The sequence below is a fragment of the Punica granatum genome, chromosome 8, assembly GCF_007655135.1.
Source record: "Punica granatum isolate Tunisia-2019 chromosome 8, ASM765513v2, whole genome shotgun sequence".
Classification (NCBI taxonomy): domain Eukaryota; kingdom Viridiplantae; phylum Streptophyta; class Magnoliopsida; order Myrtales; family Lythraceae; genus Punica; species Punica granatum.
This window is the reverse complement of record NC_045134.1, coordinates 24,219,990-24,246,361: the sequence shown is the minus strand read 5'-3', so window position 1 is coordinate 24,246,361 and position 26,372 is coordinate 24,219,990. Positions and strand designations below refer to the sequence as shown.

The window sequence follows — 26,372 nt, the reverse complement described above, 5'->3', positions numbered from 1 at the left end:
ATCAAACTTTGTTTCCAAACGGAGATAAGTGCCTCCTCTCCTAATGCTCAACTGTAAAACAATATCTAACACCTTGACGTGCAAGGCCCGGCAAAACTTTTCTCCACCTTTCAAGGTGGGGTTTAATGTTTACCTCGTGAGAGAAGAATTAACGGGAGTTTTCTCTGATTCCTTTAAAGAATGTTCGATTCTCTATAAGTGTATCAGATTATTATTATTATTATTATTATTATTTTGGGTGGGATTCGCGTAGTAAAATGTTGATATGATGAGATACAAACACAAGACACAAGGGATAATTCCTAAAAGGATCCATAATTTTTTAGAAGTAAATTGGATTAGATCACTATCCGAGTAATAGTTCGTATATATGGAGAAGAACCAAAAAAAAAAAAACAGAAATGGTCTCACAATTTTATATGAAAATGTTTTATTCCAAAGTGAATTGGTAAAGGTGATCCCACGTTTTTTCTCTTAAAATAAGATTTCGAGTTTAAGTCAAGTTAATGGAAAAAATTCATGATTGAGAGAGTTTTACCACTCAGTCTGACAAGGGTTTGAATTTGAATTAAGTTGGGACTCATATGACTAATGCATATAAGATGGTGCAAACCGGGAAGAAAAGAATTTATCTTTCGATTGTATTGTGTGACAACGCACATTTAAAATGATGAGCGGATTGCGTTCCTTCTTTTGCAGTTCACCATTGGGGCGTGCGTCGACCTAGCAGCCATACCACAGCGATACGTTTTCAATATGTCGATACAAAATCACTAATCATAAAAAACATACCAAAACATGAATAGCTGCGAGTTCACTTTTTGACTTATATCAGCGTGCGCTGAAGCAGTTACCTTAACCAAACAAAAAAAAAATCCCAAATGTACTCGGATAGGACTTCAATCACGACATTTCACTCTCCTAGGAAAAAGAAGTTTTTAAAGTAGTATGATGATGATGATGATGATAATAATAATAATAATAATAATAATAATAATAATAATAATAATAATAATAGGCGAAAAAAGATAAAAAGATAATGACAATATAATAATTATCACATATAAGTAAAATTTATGAAAGATTTAAGATGCAACTATTTTAATAATGGTTGTACCATATGTATAAGTAAATTACTTAAATTGTAGTAAAATAACCTACACATTTTAAATAAATTACAAGTTTTTTCAAATAAGTTACACATATTTTTAAAATTAATGAGGATAGTTTACTTTAAATTCATGGTAAATTATACTCATTTTGAACCATTTTCAAACTATAAGATCTTCTCTATAAATTGATGACCCCTCAACCTCCTCTCTTCCCCTTTTTACCCTTTTCCTCTTCCCTTCTTTCTGTTTCCTCTGCTTTTTGCTCACTTCCTCCCTCTCTTTTCTGACACCAAACTCATTTCTCTTTTCTTCTCCCCAGTGATCAATAAAGAAGTCACACATTCAACTAAATGAACAGCTCATAGCACCCAAAATTTTTCACCTTCCATTTCCCCAATTTAATTCGATTCGATTCGATTCGATTCAATACTGGCATGACCACATAGGACTACTGGCCTCCAATCTAGAAAGGGTCTACTAGGCATCACATAGTTTCGAAAAATTTGTTATCCGGAAAACCTCCGTCGAGAATTTTGCCCGATTTCGTGCTCGAAACGATGGAGAATGAGTTCTTCATGAGCGCGGGAATCCAACCGTGGCGGGCGATGGAGCTGAACTGCGCGTCTAACCCGTCGAACCAATGCGCCTTCTACACCCCGGACATTAACAACTGGGAGGCCTCGTTGGATCAGTCCCACAACAACGGCGTCCAATTCGACTCCGCTATCAGCTCGATGGTCTCTTCCCCCGCGGCATCGAACTCGAACAATGCCTCCGAGAACGCCCTCATGATCAGGGAGCTGATAGGGAAGCTGGGCAGGATCGGGAACGGGAATTCGAATGCGAGCTTGGCCGAGATCCCCCCTCATTCTTCCCGTCCCGTGATGCCGAGCCCGGCCGGATTCAGCAGTGCCAACACTTCATGCTACATCACGCCTCTGAGCTCCCCGCCGAAGGTGAGCTTACCAACGATGGGATTGAATTCGAGTGTGGCAGACTTCTCGGCCGACCCGGGATTCGCCGAGCGGGCCGCAAAGTTCTCGTGCTTCGGAAGCAGGAGCTTCAATGGGCGTACGAATCCAATCGGCATAACTAATCCCGAGACATCGCCTTATGGATTGACTTCCTCGACTAGGTTTCCCCGTGTTTCGAGCAGCCCTTCTTTGAAGGCTCTCGGGCCTGGTGCTCGTTTCCCAGCTCAGCCTACCAAGAATAACCTGCAGCAGCAGCCGGTGGATCGTTCCGAAATGGCGAGCTCCCAGGAGGAGTCATCGGTTTCGGATCAAAGGGAGAACGGCCCAAAAGGTTCGAGCGATATGAATTCGCGGAAGAGGAAGGCGGCCTTGAAGGGCAAAGCCAAGGAATCTACTAATGCAGCAAAGGTACATAAATAGAATGTCAGCAGATTCCAAACATTCGTAGAATCGATCACATCCAACGTGCCGCCTGTAACCCGGGAATTTGTTCATTTTCTGTTTCCCCTATAGGTGGCTGAGGCTAATGAGGACTCGAACGCAAAGCGATGCAAGCAGAACGAAAGTAATGGCAAAGAAAATGAGACGGTTAAAGCCGAGGAAGACGAGAAGAAGACTAAAAACGATGCGAAGAAGCCGCCCGAACCTCCAAAGGACTATATCCATGTCAGAGCGAGGAGGGGTCAGGCCACTGATAGTCATAGTCTTGCCGAAAGAGTAAGGATCAGGACCGAAACTCGGCACGGGGTTTTGTTCGCGTGCGGCTTTTCCAAACTCAAAATTGAGTGAGTTTTTGCTGTTTTCCATTTAGGTGCGGAGGGAGAAGATCAGCGAGCGGATGAAGCTGCTCCAGGACCTCGTCCCGGGCTGCAATAAGGTACGTGAAATTCCCGAACTAAAAGGAGAAAACAGAGATGTCGAGTCTTCGGTTCAGACGCGATTCTAATATGGAATATTTGCGCGATTCAGGTCATCGGGAAGGCATTGATGCTGGACGAGATTATTAACTACGTGCAGTCTCTGCAGCGCCAAGTCGAGGTAAGCTGAAATTCATAGACTGGAGATCTTCCAACCCCGAATACAAATTTTTCCAGAGCTTATTTATCCGACCGCTAATGTGAATTTCGGGTTTCTTTCTGCAGTTCCTCTCCATGAAGCTGGCTTCTGTCAACACATCCATGGATCTCAGCATGGATAAGGATGTAAGTTTACTTTTTACCAGTGAATTCCTTTCTTGGAAGATAATGTTGCCCCGGACGGTCCGACCCCGGGACCATAAAATTTCCCATATTACATTAATTTCTCGAAATTAAGAAGAATAAATAAGACCATAACAAATTTTTTTAATATATTCGGGTGTGTCAAATCAGATGTTCCAATCGAACAATTCAATGGCAAATCCTCCAATGTTCCCTATGGATTCCTCAGCATTCCATGGGCTAAATATCTCTGATGGGACAGTGAGCCATTGCTCTGCGGACCCATTGAGCATGGGAGGAGCATGTAGAAGCCTCGATGCCCATTTACCTTCCCCTAACGATCTCCAGGTATTATATTATGTTATATTATCCTCCAAGTTATTTATTTATTTATTTTAATATATTTAATTACTTCGGGAAAAAAAAAGAAGATAATGAATTGATTGAATTTTTGTGTCTTTTCAATAATGTGCAGTACCAGAACTTCTGTGGAGGTGACCTCCAGACGATTGTGCAGATGGGTTTTGGTCAGAACTCCCACCAAGATTCAGCGTACTCCCTCCAACCTTTCCACGGTGAGGAAGTCATGTACAAAACATCTCGATGCATCGAAAAGGATTGGATTAGTATATTTCAACATGGACCGAACTTTACATGGACGCGTCTTTTAAAAAAAAAAAAATCGCACTTGGAAGTCTTCATGCACATATCATAAGAAGTGTCTAGTTCGAACTGTACCCTATTTGAACTTGATATGCAAAGACGAGGCCTAGAATATATAATGACCATGCGAAGTGTTAGCATCATTTCCCATTAGAATGTATGCATAATCCAAGTTACACTCATACTGAAGAAGCTTTGGTACATTGATTTCAGGTCGGGGGCAGACTTCGCAGATGAAAGTCGAGCTATAAATCATCATTGCCATGGTTCTGATCGATTTCTCTAGGGCAGAGGTCGGAGTACATACAAGAGACGTGCGATTATGTCACCCTCATGAAAGAAAATAACCGAGCAAGTAATATATATTTTAGGTCTAATATTGAGGAGAGCAATTTTTTTCCTCTCTTATTGATTTTTTTTTTGTCTGTAGCATTAATTTTTTGAGGGGTTTCTTATTAGTTGGTTGTTGATTACAACTATATGTATGACCCCAGTGAAAATTCCAAGTACGTTACCATATCTTGTAATATAATGTCAAAATCTAGATAAAGTGAGATTTTCCATTGTCCAAGCTTTCATTTTCATATCTTATGGACATTATTTCACAATCAGAGGGAAAAAAAAATCAAAGACATCAATTCATCATAAGATTTATTTTGACCAAGAAATCACAGATTATCCCCACTTTTTTAATTATTAATTATTTAAAATTAGTGGTTAAATGAAATTAAAAAAACCGCGTAATCTCGACAAATGATAATGTTGTAACCAGCTGGATGTGTTGGGGAAAACACCGCTTTATTAATATTTCTCTGTCATTCAAAGTCTGATCTAATAATGATTAGGACAATTTTAAGGTTTTAATCTCTGTGCACATTGAAGGTCAACCCCCATGATTTGTGGCATATGCCAAGGGCTCCTAAATCCCCATTGGCTTGCCCAAAACATTAAAACCACCCCGTTCACCTGATAAAAATGTATGTCAGTTCACGGCTTTTTTAACTTCAAAATTCTCATTATTTCATTCGGTACGTAGGATCTGATTGCGAGCCAGAAGTCGTTACTGCAGATCATGTCCCTATCAAGGAGAATATGAAAATCGAAAAGTGCGCGGCACGGGCAGTAAAGGGAAAATGTAACCACCAATAAAAAGTGAAAGCCGAACTTTATCTTTGAATATTGTGGGGGAACATATAATTATAATTATAATGATTATTATTATGAGATAGGTTAATAATTAAATAAAATATGAGGATACAAAAGAATCCCAGGTTGGCAGTGTATTGATATTCTGACTAGGCCCAATGGATCGAAGCCCTTTAATCACATCAACTTTGTAAAATATTGTCAATAGATAGGAAAAAAGGGGACTAAGTTAGTGGGGTTCAGGTATATGAAAGATGACCTTGTAAATACAAAATTAGACTCGAACTATCTTTTTGTTTTTGTTTTTGTTTTTTTTATCCTTTCACTATTGCATCATCGTGAAAGTGAAAGTGCATTTACAAATCCGTCTGACGCTTAGTGAGCGATAAAATGTAAAATTCGTGCTATTCGGAATCTTTAGAAACATAAGAGTTTGGGAGGAGATATTCATGTATCGGTCATTTTTACGCAATTCCTTAATAGATAAATCCTTCCATATCGATACCAATGACCATAAACTCATACAAATTATTTTGGTCAATGTTCTTATAATTGAACAAATACAAGAAAATAAGCAAATTGACCTATAGTTTCGCCAATAAAGTTTTTGTTAAAATACGTCGAAAGATATTGGAAAAATTTCTCTGTCTTTTTATTCAGATGATTCTTATAAGCTGTCGGATCAGTACTGACCTCCACCCCTACTACTCTTCTATTGGATCCTTTTAGGTGCTAATTATATAAATTGTGATGATTTTGATCAAGACTGTCTGGAGAAGGAATGTGAGAAGTCGTCCATGACCGGATGAGTTGATATCCTTTGTATTGGGTTCTGCAAAAGATTTCTGACAGAGGGCAGTAGTATTTTAATGAGAGGCCTATTATTGTTTCTGCAGGCGATTTGATTACTGTTATAAATTATTTAATTTAATTTAACAGAAAAAAAAATTTAGAAGATGCTCTGAATGTGGCTGTTGGGCGCACAAACTTTACATAGAAACGTGGTTTTATTATACTCATGGAAAAATTGTTAGGTGACGGTCTTGTCCACACAAAAAGTTAAAAAGGAAAAAAAAAAAAAAGAATTAAAGACCCCCCTAATCATATTGCTATACTCCATATGATGATGATGCTATGTATATTAAAACCCACGATTACTCCAAAATTACACCGAAACCAATCACTGTCCGTGAAAATTACAGCATATGCACACGCTGCATGCGTAACCGGTTTAATTGGGACCTTAGAGTATGAGGTTGTGCTACGGTCAAGTCACGGGGAAGGCGACGGCTCGGATGAGATGTTTAGAATACTGTAATTCCGATTTCAGCACGTAATTGAAGATGCACTGTGGAATTTTGCTTTTCCTTGACTGCTTTTCTCTTCTTGTTGGACAGCGATCTTGTGAGTTGGGTTTCCGTAAGACTTCCGCGGATTGGACAGGCAACTACACTAAAATCTTTTGATGACCCTTGATAGTGGTATTCATACGAATTCTAATTGGAAAAGGAGAGGGAAAGGTGAAAACGAAATTGTGGACTTCAAAATTTTATGGTCAATTAATTATGAAAATTGGGTAATTTGCAGCGATGATACGCTTTCTCTAAAAGTCCTGAAATTGGAGGGAAATACTGTGCATTACAGTGAATCACGTTGTTGTATATATGAATAAAAATGTTTTAGGTTCAATTTTTGTCGATAGAGTTTACGTGATGTTTTATTTTTCATTTTTTTTTCGATAATGGATCTCTTTTTCCTTGCAAACAAATAAATAAATAAATAAATAAAATTTGAGAAATGAGATTTAACACAATGCATTCACTTTATACTCATAATCAAGAAGTCTCGAATTTAATTCTCAATAGCGGGATTCCATGCTAGTTTATTTCCCATCCTTCATCTCCTATTAGATCAAATTACCTTATATCTCAAAAAAAAAAAAATGAAATTTTGGATTCTTTTTTAAAACGAAATTACCCTGCCCTCTCTCCTATACTATTCTTCCATGAGTTTCAGTTTAAAGTGTAGCAATCTTTATCTTAATGGAGCTCCTTTTTTCTTTTGTATACCCGCTCGAATTCGAAATATCCCCATTCTACAGATGACGTCAATTACACATATTTGTCTATTAACGTGGCAATTAATCATATATAGCCCGTGATATTGCTCTTTTTTAAAGCTATTTATTGATGGGGGAGATTATTGTAGGTCAATTGTCCCAATCAAGTCCTCAAATCCATGTGTCAAGTGTTAGCGAATGGACTTCCACACTGATTTTTCACCCAGAAAAAATGAGTGGGAGGACCCTACACAAAAGAGAAAGAACAGCGTGTGTCCTCTCCGAAGGGTTGAAATCACTAATGGAGTTTGGTTGTAGGGTACCCCAAGGGTATTATCATTAGGGTAGGTACCCCATTTGAGTTTTAACTTAAGTAAGTTGGCATTGTTCTATCACACCCTTCCATTAGGGGCCCCTTCTCTAAGGCTTTTCCTCTCACATATTGAAGCTTCTGTTGGGGTCATTTTGCCCTTCCTTGAGAAGGGAGAAACTTAAGAAATCATCATTTATCCTACCAACCATTGCATTATTTTATGTCCTTTGCATTGTCATGTATCATCTTTCGCATATTTAACGATGTAAGAAATACTGGTCCATTTAAAAAAGGAGTTAAAAAGTTTAATTTAACTTCACTTTAATCATTATTTTTATAATCTTTTCTTCGTTTAAATAATAAATTCGCTCTTATACTTTTTTTAAATCTATTATTATAATTAATTTTTTAATACTAAATTCTCCCAACTATTAATTACTTTTCCTTCAATTCAACAATACGATTATTACTTTTTTACATTCTTCTTCAATTTAATAATAAATTTGTCAAATTACATTTGTCTTTATCCCGTGAAATCAAATAAAATCATAATCATACGCCGTTACCAAATGCACTAGTAGATATTATACCTGAAATTTTATAGTCTCCTCTATCGATTAAGTTTAAATGTATACGTTCCATTAGCTGAGAAAGCAGTTGATTCTCTATGTGGTTAGCCTCCTAACTTAAGTCACTTAACTAGGACTAGCAAAAAATCGCTACCCGATCTTCTACTAGTTTTATGTATGTATCGAGCGGTGATGGACATAAGAGTTTGGTCATTAATAGTCATGTTTGCAAGTAGTTTTCCCCTTTCGCTTTACTTTAGGGAACGAGGAAAGGGCATATGCATATATGTAATACTCCCGTCCCATCCGATATTTTGATGATGCGTTATATAGCAAAGTAAAAACTTAATGGGATCATCTATCTTTCACAATTCATTGACTCTTGGCCCAAACCATTCGCATTATAAAAGCAATAATAGCTTTCTATGAAAAAAGCCAACAATATAATTTATTAATTAAGCCTCGCCTCAAGTGACCTGCCTAGATCAGCCCATAGACGACAATTAGATTGGGCTTTTAAGTTCAGGACATCTAAATCTCGACGAACTTGGGCTCATCGTAAACTATGAAATGGGCCGAGTTTCTCTTCCCTTATAATGGGCCGACAGCTTACAATTGGGCCCATCTTAAGTTTGTACAGAACATCCTAGCCTGTCTCCGGCCCATTGAGCGACAGCGGGCCTCCGTGAGGCTCGGCAAGGTGACGGAAACTGTTAAGCGCCGACCAAAGGTCTCAGTCGCCTCAACTTCCCTGGAACCCGCCACGCGGCGTCTCGTAAGTAGCGCGTGGGTTTCAGAGCCCAACGAAATCTCTCTCAGCGTCTCATTCCGCTGCCCTTCTCGTCAGTACGTGCGCGTGGGCTTCACTCGCACATGGACCTGCGCCTGCCTCTCCCGGCAAAAAAATATTAATAAAAAGGTAAAAAGGGGTTTCCATTTATTATTTTATTGTAAAAAAAAATGTGCAGAAAAATCGAAAATCAATCGATATCCATACGTGAGACGGAGGAGGAGACGGGAGACTTGCCATTTACAGCGTACAGGCGTCGGAGCTCCATCGCCGGATCTCGCGCTCCCTCACTGAAACTGAGGATCCCAAGCTCACCCTCCGATCACCGAGCTCATTGCAGCAGCAGCGAAGAGATCACCGACAGCAGCAGTGTTCCTCCGGCGAGCTCCGCCTCTGCATTTTTATGTCTCGAGCACCAAACCATGAGTTCCAGGAATGGTGGAACAAGCAGCGGGAGCGAAACCACGACCTCTTCTCCTACTCCTCCGACGACGATCCCTCCACCAGTGGCAATGCCAGCGGCAGCGGCAGCTTCGGTAACGGCGTCGGCGGGGGAGGATACGGCTACCACGCTGTCGAGATCCGCGGACACTCCTCCGATCCGACGGTGGAGAAGTCCCGCGCCCGGAGCGCCCGCCAGATCCGATTCTTCTGCTTCCTCAAGCTCCAGCAGATCGCTTCGTCCTTCGCGTCTCTCGCCGGCGCTTCCGTCTCCGTCCTCCGGACGGCGAACCGCCGGATCGTCGCCTCGCCGGCAGACTCGTCATCGTCGAGGCTGTACCGGATCATTAGGTTCTTCCTGATCCTTGTCATTGTGTTGCTCGGGTTTGAGCTGCTGGCCTACTATAAAGGCTGGCATTTCAGGCCCCCGCGGCCGCCGCACGTTGGATCGAAGGAGTTGTTGGATTGGTTAGGGCTTGTCTATGCGTGGTGGCTTGACATTAGAGCAAAGTATTTGGCACCGCCATTGCAGAGCTTAGCAAATATCTGTATCATTCTGTTCTTGATACAGTCGGTGGATCGCTTGGTGCTGGTGCTGGGTTGTTTCTGGATTAAGTTTAGGGGGATAAAGCCGGTGGCGAATGTGGAGTATGGGAAGGAGGGCTTGGAAAATGGGAATGCGGAGGAGTATCCCATGGTGATGGTCCAGATTCCTATGTGCAATGAGAAGGAGGTTAGAACCACTAAAATTAATAGTGTCCTGTGGCAAAAGTTCATCTTTTTACTATCATCAGTTCCGGAATGTGTTGCCCTGTTGGTATGAAGTCATACATTTTTTAATGTAGTTCTCTTTGTAAGGCCCTTCGTTGTGTTTGTGAGCTTCTATAATCTTTTCTAGCATCACTGACTAGAATTCCAGAACTTTTAGAATTTTTTTGGATTGGAAGTTTGAAACTTATGCTTTTTTGGTTCATCGTGACTGGTTAGAACACTCAGAATAGTTTAGGAATTGTCTAATAACTACCTTGTGTCCACTGTCCAGCACAAGTGTCTTTCCACTTAATTCCATTGATTTGCTGTAACGACTTGGGTCGATTTGTTGTGGCACCTGAGAGCAATACATGGAACTCCAATCATATTGCTACCGGATGTAGGGCCCTGTAGGTGTTGTGGCTACATGTCCAATCATGTTGCACAATGCTGACGTCTTTGTTACCATTATTCTGTCTGTTGAATAGATAGTTAATAAAGAAATGACAAAATTTCTCATGACTGTTCAGTGTATAAAAAGTCATGTCATCGTCCAGGGCATGCTGGATGGAATCCAAGATCTGTTCATCTATCTTATCCATAATGGACATACATCTTGTTGGATCATTTAAGAATTATTGACACATCAAAAAACGGAAACAATCCGTAGAGCATGAGTTGATGCAGAAAACAATTGTTTCTGTTTCTAATTGATCAATTTTCTTTTGCCAACTAGAGATCAAGAGGTAATGGGTACACCATTGTTGCTCAAGGGGACCTAGAAAAATTTTAAATTGGCAAGTATTGGTTGGTTATATGGCTCCGGAATATGGAATTACTATTTTTATAGTTGCAATGACTAGTTTTGCACCATTATCAACAAATAGTGCTTGTATGCTTTGAACTTTCAGGCTTATTTATACATGCTTATAATATCCGATTGTGGTCTTTGCCAACCTGCTTAAAGTGGTATAAGTATCATGAAGGTCTTTTGAGATCTGAAAGTATTGCAGTGTTAGTTCAAGTGGGATGTATTGACAAATAGTTGTAGTCGCATCTGGTTCCTGATTCGACATGAGAACTAGGAGAAGGTGGCTAGGGACCCAAAGTCATGTGGCGTGAGAAGACCACTGAATCCATTCAGGTTGTGAATTGCGATGTGTTTCGGCAAAGGTTTTGTTAAAATTATCACTATTGTCATGTGTAGTGGAATGGGTCTTAGATGTGCAATGATAAAAACTTGTTCATGAGATATCCATGTGTTGATAATTTATTTAGTATTGATTACTGTGAATTGTTTGTCGGAACAGAATTATTCCTCATATATATTTCCATAACTTTTTGTACCATTTGTGATGGGATGCTCCATGTACACAGGTATACCAACAATCTATCGCAGCAGTCTGCATCCTGGACTGGCCAAGGGAGAAGATGCTTGTTCAGATTCTAGATGATTCTGATGATTTAGAAGTTCAACAACTTATTAAGGCTGAAGTACAGAAATGGCAGCAAAGAGGTGTTAGGATAGTGTACAGACATCGACTTATACGCACTGGATATAAGGCGGGGAATCTCAAATCTGCCATGGGATGTGATTATGTAAAAGACTATGAATTTGTGGCTATATTTGATGCAGATTTTCAGCCTGCACCAGATTTCTTGAAGAAAACTATACCATACTTTAAGGTAATTCATTATTATTTTAGGTAAGATTCCGTAGCATGCTTAAAATCGACTAGCTTATTTTGTTCAGCTCTCCAGAACCCTGACTTTGACCCCCGTGAAATTGTGTTCATTGTAATCAAGGATATAATAAATTCAGATCAATGGCTTCTTTCAAATTGTGGTTGCTTGAACGAGTACATTGACCCTCATGAAATCAAGACCTTTTACTGATTTTAGAGATTTTTCCTTGCTTCGCTTGCCTTACTCAAAGCTGTTTTTAATTATCTTCCAGGGAAATGATGATCTGGCCCTAGTTCAGACGAGGTGGGCCTTCGTCAACAAGGATGAGAACTTGCTCACGAGATTGCAGAACATAAATTTATCATTCCACTTTGAAGTTGAGCAGCAAGTTAATGGAGTATTTATTAACTTCTTTGGCTTCAATGGAACTGCCGGTGTGTGGAGAATCAAAGCCCTTGAGGACTGTGGTGGCTGGTTGGAGCGAACAACTGTTGAAGACATGGACATTGCTGTTCGTGCTCACCTCTGTGGATGGAAGTTCATATATCTGAATGATGTGAAGGTCTGATGTGCATCGCTAAGTGCAGATTTTCCGTGCTAATCATCATACCTTATACTAAAGGTTTTTTTATTCTGCTTCTTCAGTGTCTCTGTGAACTTCCAGAGTCATACGAAGCATACAAGAAACAGCAACACCGTTGGCATTCTGGACCTATGCAGCTTTTCCGATTATGCTTCTTTGACGTAATAAAATCTAAGGTAAGCCAGAAACTTACTGATTATTTTGCTTTTCCAACTGTTTAGTACAACATAGTCCACCAGGAAATAATATATTCCCGGTAATAATGATGGATAAGCTTTCAATCTAGGATATTTTGTGTAATTTTTCCCGGAGATGAGTTGAATCTCAGGGTAATTATGATGGATAGGCTTTCAAACCATATACGGGGAAGATGTGTCAGCATCTAATTTCATATCGTGCTTCTGTGATTCTGAATTGCAGGTCAGTGTTGCAAAGAAAGCTAACCTGATATTCCTGTTCTTCCTCCTCCGGAAACTTATTCTGCCTTTCTACTCATTCACACTCTTCTGCATTATTCTGCCACTCACCATGTTCCTGCCCGAAGCTCAGCTACCCGCTTGGGTTGTCTGTTATGTTCCCGGAATTATGTCCATCCTAAATATTCTCCCAGCCCCTCGTTCATTTCCCTTTATTGTCCCGTACCTCCTTTTTGAGAACACCATGTCAGTCACCAAATTCAATGCCATGATATCTGGACTTTTTAAGTTTGGTAGCTCTTATGAGTGGATAGTGACAAAGAAGCTGGGAAGGTCATCGGAGGCTGACCTGGTCTCCTATGCAGAGAAAGAAACTGACCCTATGTTACAGTCTGGGAATCTCCAGCGTTCGTCATCAGAACCAGGCATTGCAGAGTTGACCAAACCGGTTCCGAACAAAACCGGGAAATCCAGGAGGAACCGGCTGTACAGGAAAGAACTCGCGCTCGCATTTATTCTGTTGACTGCTGCAGTGAGGAGCTTGCTGTCTGCACAAGGGATTCACTTCTACTTTCTTCTGTTTCAAGGGGTAAGTTTCTTAGTCGTCGGCCTTGATTTGATAGGAGAGCAGGTGAGCTAGCTGGTGTGGTGATCCCACCTTAGAAATCCTCCAAATTGCACCTCATCTTACTCGACATAAGTTAAATCTTCATTGGGTGATCAGGACCATTCCATCACATGTTTATATATATAATTCTTTGTGCTGCAATTGCATCATTGTCTTGTCTACCCGTTCCATCACGCCGCATGGCATAGAGTTCATATTGAGCTCGACCCCACTTGGCAGATGGCGTGCGTAGCCTTGGAAAAGAGTGTAGAAACGGGTGGTGGGATGAAATACTCATTCACCCGATCGATTGTTTTTGGTGTAATAGCATATGTATTATGATACATGTTGTACACTTGCTGGCCACGAGAAGGTCAAGGCAGAAATTCGTTTTAGAGATTCGTTTTTCATTTATATTCTTTTCATTTGGTAGATCGTGTGGTTTAGATTGTGAACCACACAGTTGATTTCATTCCCAGAGAACTCATATTGGTGTAATGCAGATTGCAGAATTAGATTTTTTTTTTTTCGACTGCCTTGTTTCAGTTTCCCTGCATTTGTCCTCTGCTCATGCGCCGCGGCCTCTGGGTCGATCAAAAGCGAAGAGCACATTCAATTGCTCGATTCTTCAATTGCCCAGAACCAGGACTGGATGGGCGGTTCGAGGACTCCATCCTTAAACAAGAGTTCGATCTCATATTGGTGTCTGCATTGCATTTCATTCTCAGAGAACTCTGTTTCACATGCTCGATAATCTTTTTCGGGGAGAATGAAATGCGATAACCAATATGAGTTCTCTGTTTAACAAGCTTGGCAACCTTTTCGAGGGGATTAAAACCTATGAGCTCAAGCAAATCAAAAACCAAAGAATTATATGAGCCTCCACAAATACATCTCAGTTTTCTCAGGGTTGAGCTTGAGAACATTTTAGGATCACCAAAATGGAATGTCATTACTAAATAACCAAAAGGCAAGACCATCACTTCACTAAAATTACTAAATAATATTAAATGAACCGGCATCAATCATTATCCCATAAACCCAATTTGTTAGATCACATCTCGGTTCACCTCTCAACATATAACATATGTACCATTCGTCGAACCGATACATACAAAAAAAAAAAATCTTTCAAATTCGTTTAACTTAAATTAATAGATACATGAATATATCGGGTACCTGAATCTTTTATTAGAAATATAATTTTATGGGTAGGCGAAGCGGCAATTCACCATGACGTAAGGGCTATCAAATGAGATGATCCGAGCCATTCTCATCGTTTAATCAAGAGCTGAAGGTTCTCGAATGGAATTCCCATGTTCTGCTCTTTAGATTTTATATATTATATAAAGACAGTTACATTTTTCTAAGGCCAAATATTTATAAGTGAGAATCTGTGGGCCCATTGTGAAGTTAGTCTCCCGCTTTTTTGCATTTTAATTAGGTGTTACATATCCAAGTGAATGAGTAATACCCACCAGATATTTGCTTATGTTAAGAAGCCAAGTCCTTGTATTTTGCAATTTTTTTTAACGAAATGGGCTCAAACTTGTATTTGGAGAAACGAATATATACAACAATTCAAATTTAGATTTACATTTCTTTTTTCAATCCAACTAAAAAAAAATTCATTCCAACTTCTTTTGGCAATACCTTATAATTTGGTTAAACCCTATCTTCTTTCTAATTAATTACTTGGGTATTCCTTGTTTTATAATTTGAGCCAATTGATGTCGATATGGATTTTTTTTAAAGAACATAAAATTTTTTAACCCTAGGAGTAGTTTCGGCTAAAAGATCGAGATACTCATAATCTTATCGAAAAAAGAAAAGTCCATTACTGCAACTAAAAGCTATATATTCTAGTGCAAGATTGTTTGCTTGAGGCTACGTACTCTTGTGGAGGAAAAAAAGAAGAAGAAAAAGATGACATTTTTCTTCTGCAAATTAAATCAAACATTGAACTTTTTACGAAGCTTTCCTGAGGCAAAACACTGTGATTCTTACATTAACTTCAGAAAAAATAAACAGAAGAACAGAAGAGACCGAGGGAAGAAAGGAGAGCTTCTGCAAGTCACAGTGGAGAGAATATATCGTCTCTGTGCAGATTTTCTGAGTCTGGACTCTCCAATGCTCTGAGTTGTGTGAAGAAGCATGTAATGTACAGCTCTATCAGTTAACGAGCTCTCTCCGTTAATTCCATCTTCGTTCCAAGAATCATCCACAGCAGGGCAGGAAGTTGGTAATCATGGGGTTTCAAAGCCAAAGCGAAGTCCGGAAGAGTTGGTGCAGTCTCGGCGATCCATCCTACCACCAAAGAATAAAAGACAATCCAATCAACCAACCCTTGTTAGAATTATTCGAGGTATCCGGGAATAATAAAGGCGCGCCTGCCTGGTGAGGCAATTGTAAATGTATATCGTGTAGTGTAGCGGGAGTTTACCTATCGCAAGAGTCGAGGTCACGGTTTATATAATGAAATTAAATAAAAATAAAAATTATTTGACGAAAGAGTAAGAGCAAATGAGACGGATGAGAGAGAGGAGAGAGAGAATAAAGGGAGGAGGGAAAGAGAGTTGGGAGTTGGGGAGAAAAAATGGGTTAGTTATTCGAACAATAAAGTTACTTATTTGCCATTTTAGCTCTCTCTAAACCTAATAATTTTTAGTTTATTTGGAATGGGCCTTTTTTTTTTTTGGATATAGAAAGTTGCTCTATTCCCTTTTGTAATATAGAAGTTATAGATGTACTAGAGGTGACCAACACTACGTGCATAATCATTAAAAAAAAGTTTTCATTCATTAAAAAATAAATGGACATACGCTACTTCTAATTAATTAGACAATTTAAATTACCATATAATGAAAATGATGAAATTATAATTACATGTAAGTAATCTCAGGTACTTTGAAGCCCGAGGGAGGGAGAGGAGAGAGATAAAGGAGAGAAAAAGTAGGGATATGAGTGTGAATGGGTAGTTTTTTAAGTTATTTTACTATATTAACATTAAATGAATAACTCTTATTAATTTGAATATATTCGGTGTGGGTAAAATTGATAACTCTAGGATTTAGAGTATTTAGCAACTTGTTTAGTCATAATTTATGTTTAGCTTGTCAAGTTTAGTTCACTTATAGTCCTTTTTAAGTTGATTTTCATGTTTTAGTTAGATTCTAGGATTTTATAACGTTTTTAGTTGCTTTTAGTTAAATTTTGGTATTTATTTTGTTTTATTTTTCTATTTATTCGGGATGTTCGGAGATTTTCTTGAAAGGAAATATGATGTGAAATACCTCGAAGACCAAGTTTTCTTTTAATAATTTACTCTATTACTCTATATCTGGTGTTGAGATATGTTACTATTTGGCCAAAGCATTTCACCCCCTTCCTGCGATTTGTTTAAAAATTAACCACAGAGATGGAACACCCCCTCTCCCTTGCTCTTCTCCTGATCTGCCTTGAAAGTCCTACTAGTCTCCGCCGATGCCCAATAATCAAAGACCTACTAATCTCCATTGGTATTCTGTACTTTCTTGTTCGATTTCTTGGAGGAGTTTAAGAAAACGCCCTTATTTTGGTTTGATTAGGAGTAGAAGGACAGACGAATTTATATTTTAGGATCTTCCTATGCAGTTGCTCGGAGGGTTTGATGGATTTTTTCTTTGTACTTTTCAATAAGTTGTTTTTGTTCCATTTCTGTGAGTTCCAACTTGTCCCTTGAAAAATGCATTATTTCAAAAGCATATTATTTGAGTAAAATTTTTGAATATTTTTTTTTCGATTTTTTGAGTTTTTTAGATAAAATTTAAAATATTTAAAAAATAAATAAAGCTTTTGTGGGACACTCATTGTTTTCTAAATTTTTTAAGTTTTCTCTGAAAGAGAATTTTAATTTTTTTTAGTTTTTTTCAAAAGATATAAATATAGATTTAGGTAAGTTTACTAATCACTGTTCTCAACAATTTATAACACATATTTTAAATTAGCGAAAAAATCACGTTATGTCCCCTGAAATCCACGGACTCCACGTCTAATATAATATAAAGCGGAGTCGCAGTGGATTTGATCAAATGGTCTTAGACTGCGCGGATTGATGAATGAAATTTTCTCGAACTTTTAAGTTCTTTTATTTTTATATTAATTTTGTAATAAAAAGGATTTTGTTATAATTTTTTAAAAATATACGGTATGATAAAATCCAATTTTTAAATCTTTTATAGATATAATGATGATTGCTACTCCTAAATTGTGGTACATTATATTATATATATAAATTTTAGAAGCAAACAGTGTACACCTGTCTACAAACGGAGGAGCCCATGGTCTCCCAACAGAATGAAAAATCCCAAGAACAAAGGCATTAGTAAATAACTGAGTAGAACAAATCAAGGTAATGACTGCATAGACTCCTCAGTCCATCCATCAGCATTTACTTTTTTGATTAATATATAGTTTTTTCGTAATTTTTTTTATTTATGTATTGTTTTTTCTCTTTGGTTTTTCAAAGATTCATGGAAGATAAAAGTTAGAGTGATTAAATTATGGGACGTAGTGAACACAAAGAACAATGACTTTAATCAATATCGATACGGTTCTTTTTGATGAAGTGCAAAATAATTTATTAATTATTGCAATATCTATATTAATGAATATGATAAATAAACTATTAGGCCCAAACTAATATTTTCATGAATTTTAGCTTTCTTTTATTTTTTTAGTTTTTTAATTTTTAAAGCAAAATAATTTGTGAGAGCAGTTGTTATTTTCTTGATTTTTAGCATCTTTCAAAAATAAATTATTTGTTTATTTTAAATTTGTAATATATATATATATATAAATTTGTGCTACCTGTCATTATTTTTTCGATTATCTTTACTTTCTATAAGAAAGAATTATTTTTTTAATTTAAATATATTTAAATCAGCATAATTTTTAAGAACACTTCTATTTTCTCAATCTTTTCAGCATTTTTTTAAAAACGAATTTCTGACTAAATTTATAAATTTATAGATTTGCGGGACCTATCATTATCCTTTTCATTTTAACTTTATTTAAAAATAATTTTGTATGTTTTAATATTTTTTATAACTAAATAATTTGTGGGATTGATTGTTATTGTCTCGATTTTTTCAACATTTTTTAGAAAACGAATTTTTTATTTTTAAAATTTTCAAAATATATAGATATAGATTTGTACGATCTATTAGAAATATAGATATTTAATATAAGATGTTAAAGATGTGATATGTTATATATTTTGTATGATTCCATTAATCGTAAGTCACAAAAAACTATTATGTATATTAAATTTGGGTAGGATTTTATCTATAAAAGTAGATCAATTCTATGCTGTCAAAGATCTATCATCATGTGTTTTTCAAAAGAATAAATCAAATCATAATTTTTATATATGATTTGTTATCATATTTTTCAATAAAAATGGAAAATGTGTTTTTTTACCATGTCACCCATATAAAGTTTTTTTACCATGCCACCCATAATAATAATAATAATAATAATAAAAGCATAAAACTCGAAAACTCGAATGCATACGATCTTGTGCAACGCACATGCTCTACGACTAACAATATATCATAGCAAAATATGTGTGGATTATAGATGATATTTCATATGTAGAGAGTGTCACGTTAAAGAAAAAAATGAAATAAAGAGGACAACTACCATTTTTGAATCTAGGAGAGAGAAAGTGAAATAGATAATGAAACTACATTTTAAGGTTTAGACAATGCAACTACCATTTAAGGTTTAAACAACGCAACTACCATTCATGCTCGTTCTCTTTTATATGACATTTTCTATCTCCTAGACCCTAAATAATGGATATGCTATCTATTTCGCTTTTTCTATTTAACATGGCACTCTCTCTCATAATCCATAAATGATAATTACCTTCCTTTTCTCTTACATACCATTTTCTCATTTCTAAACAATGAATGGCGGTTCCAGTTTAACTCTTAATGACATTTTATCTCTCATAAATCCTAAATGATAATTTCGCTCTCTATTTCACTCTCTTTCTAACATTAGACTTTCTCTCTCGTTAACCCTAAATTGTAATTTTGTTCTGTCTTTCGTAACACTTTCTCTCTTAACCTAAATGTTGATACCGCTCTCGTCTATCCCATGCATTGTACTGATTTCATTTTATCTCTTCTAAATCCTAAATGATAGTTTCGCTCTCTATTTCACTCTCTTTCTAACATTAGACTTTTTTTCTCGTTAACCCTAAATTGTAATTTTGCTCTGTCTTTCGTGACACTTTCTCTCTCTTAACCTAAATGTTAATACCGCTCTCGTCTATCCCATGCAGTGTACTGATTTCATGATAAATTTGCACTATAGGGATGATTAGTAGCAGGATGAACAGGAAGGTTAATTCAATTGTGATTAATCCGGCACTTCAGAAGTGTAAGGCGAACATGAGGAAGGGTTTTAGCATCCATTCATGCCCAAGATCTTATACTTCATTAATTTCAGGGGACATCATAATACTCAACACACTTTTGATGACATCGTAATAATCGACCCTGTCTCCAGTTATCCCCCTTACTTGTCGACTTATGCTTTCTAGAAATCTCCTCACCAGCAAGCATTAATCCCACCACAGAATCTTACAGAAATCCAATCTCGGTTTTGGGCAGTAGCTTTATAGAAAGGCCTTCCCAGGCCAATGAGAGCTCCATCCGACTTCACTGGTTTCTGGGACATCGGAAACGAACAGCTTAAGACCTATTGATGTTCTGACGAATGTTCTGATATATGTTGAAGACCCTCACTTAGCCGGATATTGAACCTCCTCGGAGGACCTAAAGAAGCATAGCCGACCAGCTCTATCCAAGCAGGTCCCAATATATGGGGCTGGCACCACGCCCAGCACAGCCAGGCATGGAAGCAGCTGGATTGCAAACAGAACCACGCCCAGGGCACATATTCATCGACAAAGGACCGAAAACGTCGAACCCCACGGAACTGGAAAACATCAAAAGCCTAAAATACAGCACAAACACGATTCACACAGGTCTCAAATGTCATTCCATTATCCAGCAACAAAGATTAATTGCAAATCCAGATAACGCAAGTCCATGCTGGAAATTTGACGAATCCATCACAACCCGTATCTTCCTCATAATTATGATAGACCAATTAAAAAAAAAAAAAAAACCCAAAGGGTAGGCAATGGGGCGCCCTCTCTTCTTATGCCTTGCTGTCTACGCTCATTGGTTCACTCTCCTTGGCCGCTGCCTCCTGCAAATAAAAATAAATAAATGAGAAGGTTGTTCACTATCAGAACTTGAAATACAGCAGCTACACACTAAAGAACGAGGAAACCACCTTAGACTCTAGAGGATCTAACTTGCTCATCTTGGCAAACATGTTTCCGTAGAATTTAGCGTCCTTCTTGTTGTACTCTTTAACCTTCTCCTTCAGCACCTTGTATTCCAGCTTGACTTCCCTGTCAGTTTGAACACAAAAGAGCCCACAAATCTTGTAAGCAAAACATCACTGAAGAATTGAAATTATAAAATAAACTAACTTATCTGACGAAGATCTCAACAAAATTACCGGTTGTCTGGATCAATCTCCAAGGCCTTCTTGATGTCGAACTCGGCCAAGTCCAGATCAGCGAGATTGATATATGCCTGTGCTCTCCGGTAGAGGGCCTTCACATTCCTGCTGTCAAGCTCCAACACCTGAAATATGGATGACGTGATATTAAAAACTGCACACTCCACTGAACCAGATGCAGCATAAAAGTTACTTACAGAAACAAATACCAACCTTGGTGCAGAGTTTCTCTGCTTCCTTGTAATCCTTCAACTTGAGCTTACATGCAGCATCGTTCAGATTGCAGGCGACTTTCAGGGCCTTGGCCTGTTTCTTCTCTTCCTCACTGAATGTGGAATCGTAATCTATGTACTTAACAGCCTGCAAAATGCCAGAACATATTATCACCAATCATAATCAGGGATGCTCTGGTAAAATAATCCCGTCACTCCAAGGATTCATTACATCCATAGAGTACAGAATATGCCATGCATTAGTCTATAATTCCTCTATCTTCAGCTTGGGACTCTTCCAGGTTACGAATGTGTATATCAACAGGAGCTGACCTTTTCATATCTCTTGGATGCTCTTGCATATTTCCCAGCCTTGAAGAGAGCATTCCCTTCTTCTTTCTTCTTTCCTGCAGCCTCAATTTTCTCAGGAGTATTCATGTCCCATGACTCCTTCTCCTGAAGATAATAAAAGATAAGTTAATTAACTGTAGCTAAATATTAATGTGCATGGATGACAGCTTTATAAATCCTCCACTTCATATACCTTGTCAAAAGATACCATCTCCACCTCATAGTGCACAGTAGAATTAGGAGGGACCACAGCTAAGTCCTGCTTGGACTCGGAAGATCCAAAGGCATACTCGGGTGCAACAGTCAGCAGAGCCACCTCTCCCTTCTTCATATTCCTCACAGCTCTATCTAGACCATCAATTACTTGTTCTGCACATAGGATTCACTCATAAGCAAGGTTCCGAAGATGGCCAATCAATGTAAACTGATCACATAAAAAACTTCATATACCTTCATCAGTCTTGAATTCGAGCAACTCCTCTCCATCATCATGACCCCTTTTCACGAAAACTGTGCCATCCTCCAACTTGCCAATCAATTTCACTGTGGAATGCAGAAGACAAACTAATTAGGAACAATGCACATGCACAATATTCGAAAAAAGACAATCATCTCACTAGTGCTCATTTATCCCAGGCAGCCAAGCCAAGATACCTAAAGAGGGCATTAAGCTATGAATTAGAAGAACAAGTCAGGATAGCCTCCAAGCAAATAATAACTTTACCTCTAACTATAGCTCCTTCATTTGGTCGCTCATATCCCTCCCCTTCTTTTAGGATCTTCTTAATAACTTTCTTATCATCAGTAACTTCAGACACAGTCTTCCAAGATACCAACTCCAAAGTAATGTTAAGAACAGCATTCGGGGGAACTCCATGCTTCGGCTCTCCTTTCTCACCAAATCCATCTGCAAAAATAGATGAATTAATGGAAGGTCCTCAACAAGAATGTTTATAATCCGAAACATAAACTGGAACTCAGCTCACATTGTGGCTTCACTGTCAACAGCACTTTCTCTCCCTTTTTCATTGTCTTCACAGCCTTTAACAATGCTGGGCAGAAGTGACCTATTTGGATAAATAATCAAAAGAAACGTATCAGCCATGCATTATTGCCACCACTACAAGCCATAAAACAGGTTAACAAAATACAGTTTCTTGTAGATCATAGAGTCTCCCATGTAATCTGCCTCACCTTCCTTAACTGTAAACTCCACTCCATCAGACTTCGCAACAACTGTGCCATCCTCCAGTTGAGCCTCATACTTAACTGCAGAACAGGCATATAGCTCCGTGAGTGACACCAATTATGCAGCATCTGCAGGTAACAAAATTAAAGGAATGACAAAAGTACCTAGCACTTCATCAAGATCTTTAGGGTTTTCCCATTTCTCGCCCTCAGTCAGAATCTTCTTGAAGATGCCTCCATCCTTACAAATGTCCTTGACGCTTGTCCAGGACAGCAATTCAACATCAAACTGCAGGGTGGCATTGGGGGGAATGGTTGGAGGCGACCCAGACTCGCCATAGGCGAGCTCAGGAGGAATGGTGAAAAGGGCATTCTCCCCTTTCTTCATTGTCTTAATACCTTGATCCCATCCTTTAATAACTTGCCCTGAATGCACAACATAACAAGATTAGTTCCATACACAGAGCGGAAGAGTTATCCACGAATGGAACAGATCTCATAAAGATCACATTATCTACTAGCGGAACATGACACTTTCCAGTCCATCCCAACACTAACTTGATATTTACAAGTCAAATGGGAAAAGCTTCCACACGGTAGAGATTTTCTAAAAAGATCGTCCCAGAGCAACCTCCATTTCATTTCAATTTCGGACACCAAATGTAAAATCATAGGACATATTGCAAAGATTTTCCATCAGGTATTCAAAAGAGTCCAGCGAAATCCGGGGCCAATCTCACCAAAACATAAGGTCATGTATAGGGGCTTCAATCTAGAAGGTATAATCGCAATTATAAAATCTTAAGAGAAGAAGACAAGCACTGGAGATATCAATTCTGGGAATGAGAAAACAAGCGGGGGCATGACTAGAGGAGGCAAAAGATATCATTTCCAAGTAACACGGTCTAGTGATACCGAACAGACTCGCCCGAATCTACGCAACTGATGATTTAATTTTAAGCCCCAAAAGTACAGACCCCGCTGAGGCCGTGAAACTTGTTACAGTTCAAAGACAATTTGTTCGACTTGCCACTCAAATGTAAGCAAAGAATCCAAATGCCACTTTAATCCAATGACTGAAACCGTTGCAGCCGAAGCTGAAAGCTATCCATAAATCATGCATTTCCACGAGCAGAGATCACAATGCGTGTAATATCACAAAGGCATTCATTATCCAAATTCAATTACTCCATTAATATAGCTCACAAGGACTCTACACAGATACGTTACCTTGGCCGAGAGTGAACTTGAACGGCGTCCCCCGATCCCGGCTCGAGTCAAACTGAGTCCCGTCCAAGAGAGTGCCGGTGTAGTGAACTAAATCAAACACGAAACTGCAATCAGAATCCAAACCCGAGGCAGCAGAACAACAACAACAACAATTTGGAGTGCAAAGAGAAGCCAATGAGAGGACTGCTGGAGCTAACCTTCGACCTCGTCGCCATTCTCGGGGTAGTCCCAGCCCTCGCCTTCCTTCAGGAGCTTCTTCTTGAGGCCTTGCTTGCCGATCTCCTTCTCCTCGCCAACCTTGAGGGCGGGGCCTTCGTCAGGGATCCCGAGCTCGTCGTCCATCATCTCGTCGGCCGGCGGCATGTCGAAGTCCTCGTCCATTTCCGTCCTTCCTTACCTCAACTCAGACCGCAAAGAAGAGTCTAGAGAGAGAGAGAGAGCTCACAAAGCAGAACAGTTTGAAGGTAGAGAGAGAGACAGAGATATGGATGGAAGCTACTAAAAATGGCGTGAGTGAGGAAGGTGCCGAGGTTCTAGAGAGTTCGAATCGGACTCGAGGGTTTTCCCGAAAGAAGGAGAAGAAGAAGATGGCGAAGACGAGAGTAAAAGGGCACAATGGTAAAAATGGGCCACGGAGATGGTTCTAGAGAGAGAGGCGTGGTGGCTCACTGGCTCAGGCTCGCTCGTGCGGAGTTACTTAGGTGAGTGAGTTTTATTATTATTAAATTAAATGTAAAAAGAAAGACTTTGCAGACCGTTGACTCTGGCGGGGCGGACCCAGAGTTCCATCGCTTGCCTTTGGTGTTGGAGTTCAATAATAATCCAATTTAATTTAATTTTATGCCATGATTGCAAACGTTAATAAATATATTGATATATGAGTATATATGTATATATAAATATTGAAAGTAAAAGAATAATTTATTGAAAAATTATATATATATAGACGTGAAAGTAAGTTAATTATAAAAATAATTAAAAAAAAGTATATGAAAAAATTTATTATTAAATTAGAGAAAACGATATAAAGGTAATTCATTTCACCCACAAAAGCTAGCTGTCATGGAGAGGGCTCATAATCTCTTTATACTCGCACAGGTCTACCACGCTCTGCACATGTTCTTTTAGGAGGACGACTCTCATATTGATTTCATGAATTTCGAACCCATGACCTATCAACCATTCATAGGCCCTTATACTATTTCACCCACGAAAGCTAGCTATCATGGAGAGGGCATAAAATCCATTTATATTCGCACAAAAATAAAATTGAATTGAATAAGATTACGATTTCAAATACAAATGAAGTCACGCCTCCGGTTACGGGGCATGTGAACGGTACAATGGCCATTGGCCAATTTAGATTTACTTTCCTATTTTACCCTCCCTGACTTACTCTGCGCAATGAGAATGTTTCCCACTTTCCCGATTGCTAGGGGATGGCCTCGTCGATGGCGGCCAGTTTCTTACTCTTAATTCGTCTCGAGTAAGTGTGAGATTATACTTTTAACCCAATATTTTCAAACGCATTTTGTTTTAGTCCATTTCTATTTTTCAAGTCCTTTTAATTTAAAAATTTTGCTTAATTTTTCTATTTTAATCCCTTTACTTTTTTCTTTTGTTAGTCTTGTCATGTACTTTTTGTTACTTTTTTGTTTTCAACCTTTAATCAAATTTCTCATTTTGGAAGTGTTAAATTTTGGTCCCCAAATTTTTTTCTCTTTTATATATCCAAATTCTCTCTCTTAATCCCTTTTTTGGGACTTAAACATTTCATTCTTTAGTCTTATTGTGTCTAATTATCTTGCAACAATGTAATCAATGAAAAATATTTAAAAATGAAAAAGGAGAAAATGGACAATAGAGGGCAAAAGTCCGACACCAGAGTGCAAGTGAGGTGGTTGATGACCTTCTGTTATGTCCGTGTTTTTCTCTTTGTAAAGAGAGGATGAAGAGAGATCAAAGTAATAGGGGCCAAAATTGGTTACCATCGGTAGAGTGATGTCGTCAAGGACATCATTTGGTGCAATGGTGGCCGCCACATCCCCTGTGACATGATTATTCTTAGATTTATGACTCTCTTTCTTTTTAGGTTGAGCCAATGACCAACATTATCGAAGGTGAACTCTTGACAGTCTTGCATTGCACTGTGTTAGCAGGTGTAGAGTCCCACCACCACTTCTCTCTAGCTTCAATATATTTGTTTTAAATTTCTTAATTTCTAAATCATTTTTATCTTCAGCAAAGAGAGAGAAAAAATAATGAAAGGTTGCTAGTGATTCATCTAGTGATGCGATCCACATTAGGGCCTGCACCCCTCTCTCCCTCTTCAGCTTTCATCATCTTTTTTCTAAATACTAGTTTGATTTTTGATAATTTTTTATTTAATAAAATGTCATATTAGGATTTATGATCGAAAATTTAAAGTAGACCAAGACATGTAACGTAAAGAATGTAATTGAAAGGAAAAATGAGAACTTAGACGAAATTAAAAAT

General features: G+C 38.3%; 3 protein-coding genes across 3 annotated transcripts; 2 read left to right on the top strand and 1 right to left on the bottom strand.

Annotated features, from left to right (window-relative positions):
- The first annotated feature begins 1,322 nt into the window (after positions 1-1,322).
- Positions 1,323-4,519, top strand: LOC116189565 (transcription factor bHLH62-like). The gene is made up of 8 exons (XM_031519277.1): positions 1,323-2,494; positions 2,600-2,803; positions 2,898-2,963; positions 3,056-3,124; positions 3,229-3,288; positions 3,457-3,633; positions 3,761-3,860; positions 4,162-4,519. Exons 1-8 carry the CDS (start codon positions 1,670-1,672, stop codon positions 4,197-4,199), a joined length of 1,539 nt encoding a protein of 512 aa, XP_031375137.1. The 5' UTR covers positions 1,323-1,669; the 3' UTR covers positions 4,200-4,519.
- A 4,470-nt stretch (positions 4,520-8,989) lies between these two features.
- LOC116188324 (probable xyloglucan glycosyltransferase 6) lies at positions 8,990-13,841 on the top strand. Its single transcript, XM_031517604.1, has 5 exons — positions 8,990-9,999; positions 11,394-11,702; positions 11,974-12,264; positions 12,348-12,461; positions 12,706-13,841. Exons 1-5 carry the CDS (start codon positions 9,229-9,231, stop codon positions 13,339-13,341), a joined length of 2,121 nt encoding a protein of 706 aa, XP_031373464.1. The 5' UTR covers positions 8,990-9,228; the 3' UTR covers positions 13,342-13,841.
- A 6,472-nt stretch (positions 13,842-20,313) lies between these two features.
- LOC116188647 (peptidyl-prolyl cis-trans isomerase FKBP62-like) lies at positions 20,314-24,532 on the bottom strand. Its single transcript, XM_031518134.1, has 13 exons — positions 24,074-24,532; positions 23,877-23,963; positions 22,812-23,072; positions 22,653-22,727; positions 22,445-22,525; positions 22,183-22,365; positions 21,909-22,001; positions 21,652-21,827; positions 21,441-21,563; positions 21,109-21,255; positions 20,893-21,020; positions 20,662-20,782; positions 20,314-20,574 (listed from the first exon to the last, which is right to left on the bottom strand). Exons 1-13 carry the CDS (start codon positions 24,255-24,257, stop codon positions 20,524-20,526), a joined length of 1,710 nt encoding a protein of 569 aa, XP_031373994.1. The 5' UTR covers positions 24,258-24,532; the 3' UTR covers positions 20,314-20,523.
- Between the last annotated feature and the right edge of the window lie 1,840 nt (positions 24,533-26,372).